Source organism: Culex quinquefasciatus, chromosome 3, assembly GCF_015732765.1.
Source record: "Culex quinquefasciatus strain JHB chromosome 3, VPISU_Cqui_1.0_pri_paternal, whole genome shotgun sequence".
Taxonomy (NCBI): Eukaryota; Metazoa; Arthropoda; class Insecta; order Diptera; family Culicidae; genus Culex; species Culex quinquefasciatus.
The window spans coordinates 156,732,810-156,745,360 of NC_051863.1; the positions used below are offsets into that span (position 1 = coordinate 156,732,810).

At 36.2% G+C, this 12,551-nt stretch overlaps 1 protein-coding gene across 3 annotated transcripts in view; it reads right to left on the reverse strand.

The window, feature by feature from the left end:
• The window catches only part of LOC6042318 (adhesive plaque matrix protein), a 124,306-nt gene that overhangs the window by 42,679 nt on the left and 69,076 nt on the right, over positions 1–12,551 (reverse strand). For all 3 annotated transcript variants that reach the window (XM_038261715.1, XM_038261716.1, XM_038261717.1), the window contains 2 exons: positions 9,182–9,226; positions 2,494–2,675 (listed from right to left, as the gene is read on the reverse strand). In XM_038261715.1, coding sequence (XP_038117643.1) covers positions 2,494–2,675; positions 9,182–9,218 — 219 coding nt within the window. In that variant the 5' untranslated portion in view covers positions 9,219–9,226. The remainder of the gene's footprint in view (positions 1–2,493; positions 2,676–9,181; positions 9,227–12,551) is intronic.

Here is a 12,551-nt window from a genome sequence, read left to right on the forward strand (position 1 = left end):
TCCCCGTGTCTCATTGATGACTACTCTACCCTACACCTGTTGTAGTTCCAATTTGCTGACAAGACCTAACAACGTGCCAACGCCTGATAACTACAAATCACACCGGGGTCGTCGCTGGCCCCTCCGTCGAAAGTCACCACTGGCTTTGCATACGTAATCGCAGAAACGATACCCACTCAAAACCCAAGCCCATGTCTGGTTTAAAAAAGAAATAGGTTAGGCACGGCGGAGAACATACTTTTTTCCTCGAGAATTCACTTTTAACACCTATCAATCATGCACGGTGTTTGACACACTCACACACATTTGTAGCTGCATGCCAATCGGTAATTGCAAGGTGCAAATCGGTTGCAGTGTGCCGCCATTTGAAAGTTTCTTGTTTTACATAACTTTCAAAGTGTCGGGACTAGACTAGAGTCAGACAGACTCTAGGCACTAGAGTTGTAAAAAGTGAGGTGTCACACCAATATTGAAAGAAGGAAAAAAACTGAGCCAATCTACATATTTCGCGCACGTCAAGAACGGGGCCTACAATTTCAGCCAATATGGTGGTTGGGCCAATTGAAAAAGGAGAAAAAGAGCTGAGAAATATGGGCCACCTTTTCCCGTGTGACGCCGACGCCGACCCAGTGTGCCCAGTGGCGATGGCCAATTATCCGTACTGGGAAATAATTGGTCACCACGGGCTGCAATCGATGGCAGTGGCACAAAGGTGGACCGTGGTAGTAGGTCACGTCGGTTGTAGGTTAGTCGAAGGAGTTTATTGACAAAATGATAAACAAGATAATCAATTTCGTTTTTATTAAATTTACTGAAAAAGTAATGAAAATTATGAATTGATCGAATCATAGAATAATCAGATCAAAACATATTGAAAAAGTTTAACATTTTACACTTTCAAAAATATGAGAAAAAAACGGTTTAAACATTTTGAATTGTCTAGAATTTTTTTTGTTTTTTTTTATTGGAATGAAATTCTCTAAAATTCAATTCTGTCGATTAGAGCATGTTCAGGGAGGCCAAATCTTCCATACCTTGACAAAATTGAAGCGTTTACTGAAATCAACTTCAAAAATGTCAAGCTGTGTTTTATTAATACCAAATTAATCGCAAGAAGTTGGCCTGTACGCCTATGTTTCAAAATATATTTGGCTTGAGCTGCTAGAATTTTCGTCCAAACAAGCTTATATTTGAGATTTAAGTTCACTACACTCATGAAATTCAGCCCTAAAATGGATAACGAAAAGTCAAATTTGAACCACCCTTTTCGGTAAAGACAATTGACAAGAAAACAACAACAAGAAAAACAAAAAGCTTCAAAATTTTCCTAAAAAATCTAATATAAAAATTCATAAATTGATACTGAAAATTGAAAATTTAACTAATTAGAAAATATTTCGTCGTGATCGTGCTATCTTGCTGTATGTCGATTTTGGACCAACTTTAGGTGTACCTTTAAACTTCACAGATCTCCAAATTTCGACTTCAATCATTCAACAAGAACCATACAAACTCCGTGCAACGTTGTCAGACTTCATATGAAAAATAGCTCCGATGAGATCTTGCTATCTTGACACACCCTACAATTGCGACAAGTTGCCCAAGGAAATTACAGTCAGAGGACGCTTTGCCACTCTTGCATGCCCCTTAACTGTTAAAATACTTGATTATAACTCCGGACTTTGGAAACCAAATTCATTTGAATTTCAGCGGTCAGCCAAAAAAAAAAGTACCGTCATCAGGGATGACATCGAGTCTGGGGGTGAGATTGGGTTATAAAAAATGCAGAAATTTGTATGACCCAATTTCACCCCCAGACTCAATAGAGTTATCTACGTGCGTATGTATTGAGTGTACGTACACGAAAAAGATGGAGGTTAAATTTTGTACCGGCCGTCAAAACAAATGGTGTGCTAGTGTGCGTGAGAGCGGGCTTAGATAACTCTATGTCACTCCTGATGACGGATTTTTTAACTGTTTACATTGCGTGCCCTGCACGGAGGAAAATCAGTTCTGAAAACCTTGGACAAGTGTTCATTAAATCAAAAACCACGATCAAAGTATTAACCAGTTATATTAATTCAATTGTGCGTTTTAAAACAACGGTTTTTTATGTACCTTAAATTTGAACATTTTATTCGTGGTGTTCTTAATTTCATTTTGGGATATGACTTTTCTCCGTGTAGTTTTTGTTCATTTAAGGTCAAACAAGATAGCACAAATTGATGTTATGAATGTTTGAATGCTGCTAAATTTAATTACAAAACACTGTAACTTTCGGTATAACTTTAAATTCAACAACTGAAGAATTCTCAACGAAAGGGTTTAAAGTTCAAATTAGATTTTTTTTAAATCACGATGTCAAATATTGGTTCCTAGATTGCAACAATTTTGGATATAGAAGTGTCGATTATTCCCTTTATCGGTAATATTATACGATTCATTAGTCAACCTACGCGTGTTATAATTTTTACATTGTCAAAGTTCACTCACCTCTTCCTCTTCTGACGCGTCATCGGCGCTGACTGTGGTGGTGGAGGTCGTGCTGGCCGCGGTCGTGGACGTGGCCGCCGTCGGGCTGCTGGTGGTGGACGTACTCGAGGTGGCTGGTCCGCGGCCAAAGATCAACGAGGTCGCCTTTAAACCATCCACCCGTACCATTAACGTTATTATCACTGCAATCGCGGAGAAAGATCGAGAGAGAGAAAAAACGAGTATGAATTAAAAGCCCGCGCTCGAAATTGTACGAAATCAACAATAATTGTCCCGCAGAGATTTTTCAGTTTGCGTAATCACGTCATGAGTTCAATGAATGACTCGCAGAAACTCGATCAACGTGAAATATGATAAAAAGTGAAGGCCGTTGGCCAAGATTTGCGTTAAAAATCTGTGAACTGGGTCAAAATTTGTGGGTCATTTTTTGTGGCTTGGCACTCATGATAATTGAACTGAGCGGGGGTGGATAGCAGAGCGAAATGAAATGAAACGAATAAAAAGCGCGATAATGAGCCTTGATTGGTGTGAATCAATTGGTTGTTTTTCGGCGAGTTTTTGACGAATTATCGTAGATTAGCGCGAGCACTCGAGAGATCTACTGCGTTGTAGGTGGAGAAAGATGAAATAAGTTTGAGAGTGAAATAATGATGATGGCTCATTTGCACAAATAGGCTATCGGTTATCGGCTGTTATTGCGTTTATTGGATTGTTTTCAATCATGAGAGTTAACGAAGGAGGTGTTGAAATGTTGGCAGAAATGTGACCACTAAAGATTGAATAGGTCACTGCAATTGTTTCTTAGCATCGTTGAGCACATCTCTTTGAATAATTACGAATATTAACTCTAGAGTTTTGGGCAATTGATCTTTTTTACGGATTTTAAAATTTCTCTGAGATTTAAAAAAATGCCCACGTGGTTTATGGATGGTCCCCTACATAGCGTTTGCCGAAAAAACTTCGTAAGTTATAGCATTTTCCTTAAATTTGCATTTAAAAAACTGTAGTAGTGGTGTGTTTTGGGACGATTTTTTTTTATAAAACTCCTGTTCAACTGAAATCATTTTTTGAACTCGACAGATTCCTTGCTATCTTTATATTTAACGTCTACAATATACAGAACTTTTTAAAGTTACGGCATTTGCCTTTAAAGTGCTTTCAAAATCTCGAGTCGTAGTTTCAATATGGCGCTGTCTTCCCGTTTCACCTTAAAAACAACGTTACTAATGGTTCAACTGTCGTTATTACATCAATTTGCTGACTTTTAATCTGAAATTTGTAAGAAACAAAATGACTAATTTAAGTCACTTGATAGCCTCGACAAGCTTCTCACATCTCATCCGACAGGCGCTCTTCAGCCGGAATTGATCAATCCCACAAACACAATCGTTTCGGCAAAACCACGTTTTACGCAACAGTCGAAAAGGCCTTAACATTGGAGTTGCCGCATGATGCTGATTCATTGCACAATTCCGCACCACGGGTGGTGTTTATCCCCCCGCACACTTCCCATAAAGCACGGGGGGCGGCCGTGAAACATCGATAAAAAGTGTGATAAATTGATTCACACACTCATCTGTTTCTTTTTTTTATCAATCGACAACCGGCTTTTGTTTTGGGATTTCCTCTTTGCTGAGGCACACGCACTCACACATAGCCTCCGGTAAATTTCCGCAAGCTCATTTTTGTTTACCACTTTATCACTCTTCTTGTTCGCAATGGTCTTGATGACAGTGAATCTTTTAAGAAGGCCAAAAATAGCTCAGAGAGACTTTAAAATTTTCAAATAATTGCTTCCAGTAATTTACTGTAAACAGAGATAAAAATGCCATTAATTTTTTACAGAGCTTTTTGATTTATTAAAACATGAAAATCAATTTTGCACCTGCTACAATTTTTTTCAAATTAGTTCAAATATTTACGCTTAGGTAAAATCTTCGATCATATTAACTAATTAAATATGATATTAACACACAATATTAATCCATTTCTTTTGAAGTGACAACACTAAACAATGTTCATATGTTTTCGTTCAGAAGGCATGAACTACTAGGAGTAAATTCCCCAGATTTCTATCAACATTTCAAGTCTAAAAATGTTCAAAACATACAATAATCAAATCTGCCAAATCACTAATCTTCAAAAATTCAAATCTTTAAAATTTAGATTGATTTCCAAATCTTCAAATCTCCTGATCTTCAATCTTTATATCTACAATCTTTAAATCTTCAATCTCCAGATTTTCACATCTTCACATCTTCAAGTCTTCAAATCTTCAAATCTTTAAATCTTTAAATCTTCAAATCTTTAAATCTTTAAATCTTCAAATCTTCAAATCTTCAAATCTTCAAATCTTCAAATCTTCAAATCTTCAAATCTTCAAATCTTCAAATCTTCAAATCTTCAAATCTTCAAATTTTCAAATCTTCAAATCTACAAATCTTGAAATCTTCACATCTTCAAATCTTCAAATCTTCAAATCTTCATATCTTCATATCTTCAAATCATCAAATCTTCAAATCTTCAAATCTTCAAATCTTCAAATCTTCAAATCTTCAAATCTTCAAATCTTCAAATCTTCAAATCTTCAAATCTTCAAATCTTCAAATCTTCAAATCTTCAAATCTTCAAATCTTCAAATCTTCAAATCTTCAAATCTTCAAATCTTCAAATCTTCAAATCTTCAAATCTTCAAATCTTCAAATCTTCAAATCTTCAAATCTTCAAATCTTCAAATCTTCAAATCTTCAAATCTTCAAATCTTCAAATCATCAAATCTTCAAATCTTCAAATCTTCAAATCTTCAAATCTTCAAATTTTCAAATCTTCAAATCTTCAAATCTTCAAATCTTCAAGTCTTCAAGTCTTCAAATTGTCTCTCACCCCTGCTGGCCTATGTTGAATCACAGGTAAATTATGTCACTTGGTCATTCCATGTTGTAGCAGGAGTCGTCTCTCTGGAGTTGCTACTGACAAATAGAACACAGTAATAAATAATGTAAATTTGGAAAAAAGGAAGGTTGAATATTACCTCTTTCATGATGTAATTTTACCTCAATTCCGACTGAAAAAGTGACATTACACCAGAAAATTGGTAAAATTACACATTTTCAGAGATAAAATTACACTTTTTTTCTGACATAAAAGATGTACCGTAAAACGGGGCGACTTTGATCGACGGGGTGACTTTGATAGGTTTGCGATTTTTCCGCAAAATGAAGAGTACAATTGAAACACGGACGGAATGGTTTAGAAACATACTGACCGTGGTAGAGAAGTGTTCAAAGTACCTTGAGAAGAACTTTTCATAAAATTTTGAAAATATAGTTAAGAAAATGTTGATGAAAGTCACTATTTTAAACTCCTCAAAGTGTCACGATTTTCTCAATGAACATGATTTTGAATCGTAAAACGGAATTCATTTTCGGATTCTTTGAACAATTTTCTACTAGAAGAATGTTAAATAATTTTGTAAATGATAAAAAATATGTGTTTTTGAAACACAATTTAAAAAAATCTTTAATTTTATAGGCAATTTCAGTTGAATAAAGTTCATGTAAAATGTGAAAACTTGTGATTCGTGCTTTGTATTCAGTATTAAATGCAATATAAATCGATAATTTTATAAACAAAACTAGTTTAAACAAATTTCAGGCAAAATTCCGACTTTTGAACAATTTTACTTAAAAATTATTTGTATTTTGTTAAAAAGCTTATAAACTTAGCTAACTAAATTGAAATACAAACTGCAACTTTAGTGATGGTACATTTAACATACAAATAAAGATTGAAGATCTTAAATATAATTTTAACAAGAAAAACTTGGACTATCTAAGTCACCTTGGAATTTAAACTAGATTTTTAACGTGACTATTTTTCTAAACACTATTGAAAAAACTTTTATCCCCAAATAGTGCATGGACTTTGTGTGACCTACCCCAGTACATGTTTTAAAAATAATAATCTTGAGAAAAACTTTACCTTTTGGAAAATATTCCAAAAACAAATTGAAATCCTATCAAAGTTACCCCGGTTTACGGTACTCCTTCCAAGATATAATATTAGCTTGATTTTTTTTACTGTGTACCAGACCAAACCAGCTTCAGTAGAATCGCTGGTTGGTGGTTGGGCTCGCAATCCAAAGGTCGTCAGTTTGAATCTCGGGAGGAATTCATATATTTATTGGTGTAGTACGAAGTGATTTTTATTTTGATAATATTGAACTGAAGTCAATGACAAATAATTTAATGATATTATTAGTCAAAGCATTTTCATACACTCTAAGCATCGAAATTTTTTTCGATGTGTGTGTGTGTGTGTGCAACCAACCAAACCACGCGGTCGCTTCTTACAAATTGAGTTGTTTCCATGTATTTTAGATTTTACATTCCATACATGCAAATAACTCGCATAGGCATTTGGCAAATGTTAGCTCTGCCGAGCTTCGGTGACCCATTTCTACGCAGGCTAGCCGTGCGCGAGGTACCTCAGCTTGAATCGACAAGCCCCGCTCTAAAGAACGTTTGCGTCAATCGGATTCAAACGTTATTTAGAACTTCCGAGTCCTTGTCAAATGGACAAAGACCCAGCACGTATATAGTTTGTATTAATAGTATTCCTTATTCTACCAATCCAAAGGACGGGGGATCGAACCCCGACTTTGATTTTTTGTTCATGATTAGTGTTTCAAAAATTCATAATTCCTGAACTTTCTCGTTTGGACCAGATGGGAATCGAACCCAGGATCATTCGCTTACAAATCAAACACCGTAACCAGTCAGCTACGGCTGTTCCATATTTCCAATTGGAAGTTTCTCACCCGAAAAGCAGAATCATCCGTCAAACCGGCACCGATTACAGTCGCATTGGACTTGACCAAAACGATAAGAGCGTTGTAGCTTGAAGATGTCAACCGCAATTGATGACTCCCGTCGGATGTTACAGGTCATCATAAAATCTGCAAGAACATCGCAGGAACCCACCACAACCGTACCGAGCTCTAGCACTATCGTTCATTCGAAGAACACAACAACACGAACATTTTTTCAAAATTTTCGAACCGCGTATTCTCGGACACCGGAGTTGACACCCATTTCAAAACAAAAAAAAACTTCTTCAAGCAGCTTGACAAATGATCTGCCATCGTAATCCACTTTTGTCGATTTATCGCCCGACAACTTGAAATCTCAGCAGGCGTTGTAATCACTATCACCATTCAGCAAAAGCTGACCAAGTTTCATCACCCCAGGCAACGTTCTTCCGTGGACTTCGCTCACTTAGCTTAGACAACTTACTCCACTATTTTTCTTTTTTATGATTTTTTACACAAATTATCACACAAATTCACGAATTCGCTCCCTCTTCTAAAATTCAATAACACACCAAAAGCACACCTCACAGCAGCTACATGCAAAATTAGTCATGTCCACGGAACTTGGGCAATAAGAAACCGGATTTCCAACCGGAACAGTCCATAAAACCGCAAAACAGCGTCAGCACTACAACAAATCACTCACAAATCTTTAAGACCGACCAAACTAATGAACTATAATTAACTAAAATTCCATTAGAAAATTTTTCAAATTCTTAAAGAATAAACGAAAAAACGCGGAGCAAAAACATAAAACGTCACGACGCGCGCACGGCTTACTTCGATCCTCCAAGCATCGAAATTTTTTTCGATGATAAAAAATTCACCCTTTTATAAGATCCTTTTAAAGATGATTTGAAGGGTGAGTTAAGAAGTTTTAGCAAACATTGATATTAAATTGAACATTCTTCAATAAGTTGGGCTGAAATTTGCTATACAAATAAATTTCTTTAAATCTGGAGTTTTTTTGAAAAGGTCCAATAAACCAAATTTTCAATTTTTGCTTTTTGGGTGTTTTTAGAACCGCCTTGAGTCAGGGGTATTCAAAAACACTCAAATAGCAAAAAATGAAAATTTGGTTTATAGGACCTTTTAAAAAAAACTCCAGAAATTCTCTTTTTTTACCATATAATAATAATATAAAATGAAGAAGATTCGCGAATTAAATTGACTTCGAAGAGACATCTGCTGACTACACCATATGGAAATAGTGACCAATAATATGCAATGGACTCACCATATCGGAGGAGGTGGTCATTCAATGTCACTGCCATCGCACCTGTAGCATACAATCATTCGTCCGAGGGATGCTGAACATTGGCGATCGTTGATGGTTTATTTTTAAAATATTATTAACTCATCACTACCGGGAAGCAATCAACACATCGGAGCCACGACCTCAACCAATCGGAATTATCATGGATGGTGGCGTGAATTCCCCCGTTCACGATGACTTAATTCTTTTTACCTGTGAAGCCATTAGCCAGGCCTCAGCAGGCCGGTTGACCGCGAACGGAATCGATGGGAAGCCTGTCCGGCCACACGCTGGCCTTGACATTGAAATCGGCTATGAGGGGGGATTGAATTCAGCGCTAATTAAGCCGTAAATTTAATGAAATGTGAAGAACTCGCTTATGTAATCGATTTGTAGAACAATTTGATGATGAAATCTCAACATGAAAAGCCTCTTCCAAACTCCTAACTATCACCCAACAGTCAATATCAAGTCGGCACGTCTTGCAGAATCCCAAATTGATTTCCAATCACTCCGAACCTTCCGCCTTCGGAACCATAATAGCCTCGTTAAAAAGCACTTACCCGCAAACACCAGCAACCATCGTCGGATCTTTTTCATAGCTTCCCCTGTAAGCAGATAAATCGAGAGAGAGAAAATAAATCAAATTAGTAAAATGCATACTTCCTACAATCATTTTGGTCGTGATTTGATTATGCAATTCGGAAACTGCACCATCAAAGAGCAGATAAACCGAACGGAAAATGAAAATTCAAACGGGCGTTAACGATCATGTCAAAAAAGCTTCAAAATTATACAGTTGGTAGTAGGACGATAGCCTAATGGTTGCCGATTTCACTAATCGGCATGCGTCATCGATCGTGACGTAGAAAAAGCAGGGGGCGGCCACCGTGCGACCTCAAAAAAAGCTCTGCAGCCGGCGCCACTTCCGGCCTACTGATATGGTCTGGACACGACAGCGGACAGTTTAGTTGATGGAAGGAGAGGCGTTTAACGGTTATTGTTTGTTTTGGTTTGAATTGGAAAGCGATAAAAGTCACGTAATGATAGTTGACTTATGGGTTTAAAAGGTTATTTGGTATGTGTTTTATTCAAAGAATATTTGATCTTTTTATTTCCACAATTCAATTCTTATTAGGGGCCATCCATAAACCACGTGACACTATTTTCAGACCCAAGGCAAGGCGGGACAAAACTGAAAATGTGCTGTGCTCACTGAATTATTATTATTATAACCTCTAAGGCTTTCTAGCCTCAGTGAAAAAAATAAAATATAACTCCAAAATTACGAACTCTTCGACACTCTGTCCTGGTCCTGATGCAAACAATGATCGAGCTCGAGCTGTCACAGTCCCTGCGAAATATGTTGACTGAAATATCGGGCGGTCAGTAAACAAAATCCAGCTAGAAGTCGCCCGACAAAAAAATGGTGCTAGAAAGAGATAGCAGATCTGATGCAAACAAACTTTGAATGTGTTGGTAAATTTCTGCCTAGGAAGCCTTATGGACGTGTAGTTTGCTAGTTGCACTTAACAAGCATATTCCTATCATTGGTCGCAGTGGTTTCAAGGCTCTACAAAAAAAGGGGTAACCTTTGTCCCTGATCACGAATCCGAGGTTCATTTTTTGATATCTCGTGACGGAGGGACGGTACGACCCCTTCCATTTTTGAACATGTGAAAAAGAGGTGTTTTTCAATAATTTGCAGCCTAAAACGGTGATGAGATATAAATTTGGTGTCAAAGGGACATTAATGTAAAATTGTACGCCCGATTTAATGCCGTACTCAGAATTCCGAAAAAAACGTAATTTCATCGAAAAAAACGTTACTTAATCCACCTTTAGGTGGTTGGTGCCTTCCTCATATTCATAAAGTCAATACATTCAGTAAAAATAGCAACATTCCCCCTTAACATGTTTAACAAATCAACTTTATTACTCATTTCTTTTGATATGGTTCGCAGACCATCAATATTTCTAGCTCATCGGCAAGGTCTGATAAAAAAACCTATCCAACGATAGTTCGCATGGAAGATTCAGACAATATTTTTATCACAATATCTGAAATCAAACCTCTAAAAAGTGTATAAATAACACTTAAGTGCCAATAGGATTGTCAGATCCTTGATGTTTTAGGCTCATTTGAAAGGTCTTTCGATTATCTAACTAACGATGGGTCGCATGATGGACCCGGACATCATTTTCATTGAAATATCTGAGATCCGGCCTCCAAAAAGTGTATTAATAACACTTAAGTGTCAATAACTTTTGATAGGATTGTCAGATCCTTGATGTTTTAGGCTCATTTGAAAGGTCTTTCGATTATCTAACTAACGATGGGTCGCATGATGGACCCGGACATCATTTTCATTGAAATATCTGAGATCCGGCCTCCAAAAAGTGTATAAATAACACTTAAGTGCTAATAACTTTTGATAGGGTTATCAGATCTTCAATGTGCACACACACACACACACACACACACACACACACACACACACACACACACACACACACACACACACACAGACATTTGCTCAGAATTTGATTCTGAGTCGATAGGTATACGTGAAGGTGGGTCTACGAGGTCAAATTAAGAAGTTCATTTTTCGAGTGATTTTATAGCCTTTCCTCAGTAAGGTGAGGAAGGCAAAACACTAAAAAAGTTTTAAAAACTCTGTCATTTTCCGTTACTTGACTGTACATTTTTTTGGAACATTTTATTTTAAGGGAAATTTAATGTACTTTTCTATTCTATATTTTATATTGACCCAGAAGGGTAATTTTTCATTTAGAACAAAAATAGTAGTTTATGCAACAAGTTGCAAAAAGAGGATTTTTTTCAGCACGAGTCGTACATTTATCTAACGAGGTTCACCGAGTTAGATAAAAACGACGAGTGATGAAAAATCAAGTTTTGCAACGAGTTCCAAACAACGTTTTTGGCTATTCCGAAAAACACCCTTTGGACAGAATTATAGGAAAAATGCCCATGCATTGAGTCAATGAATCGTTCAAATCAAAAAAATGTTGAAAAGTATAACTTTTCCTAACAAGTGCTGAAAAGTTCAACTTTTCAGCATCCATTTCAGTGCTGAAAAGTAGAACTTTTCAGCATTTGTTTTGAAAAGGGTTACTATTCGATTCTGTTATTTTTGGTACAGAAAAGTAGGCTGTTTCGTCGTTCAAGAATGACAGGAAAAGTAAGTAGTTTCACGACGAAACTGCAAAAAAATCATTTTAAAATTTCGTGTTTTTTCTAACTTTGCAGGGTTATTTTTAAGAGTGTAACGATGTTCTACAAAGTTGTAGAGAATTACAAAAAAAAGATTTATAAACAAAAGGGGTTTGCTTATAAACAACTCGAGTTATCGTGATTCAGCACTTCTCTGAAAGAAAACGCAAAAATAGCTTTTTTGCAATTCCGTCGTGAAACTAATTACTTTTCCTGTCATTCAGCCTACTTTTCTGTACCAAAAATAACAGAATCGAATAGGAACACTTTTCAAAACAAATGCTGAAAAGTGCTGAACAAATGCTGCACTGAAATGGATGCTGAAAAGTTGAACTTTTCAGCACTTGTTTCGAAAAGTTATACTTTTCTAAAATTCTGTTCAAAGGCTGTTTTCGGAATTGCAAAAAACGTTGTATGGAACTCGTTGCAAAACTTGATTTTTTCTTCACTCGTCGTATTTATCCAACTCGGTGAACCTCGTTGGATAAATGTACGACTCGTGCTGAAAAAATCCTCTTTTCGCAACTTGTTGCATAAATTTTATTATTTTTTGTAAAATTTATTTTAATAAATCAACGATATTAAACAACGATGAACAAAATGCATTTTGATATTTTGAATAGAAATTATGTGTTTTAATCTTATTAAATAATGCATATATGTGTTAACCATTTTGCAATGTATTATATTTTTCTTGT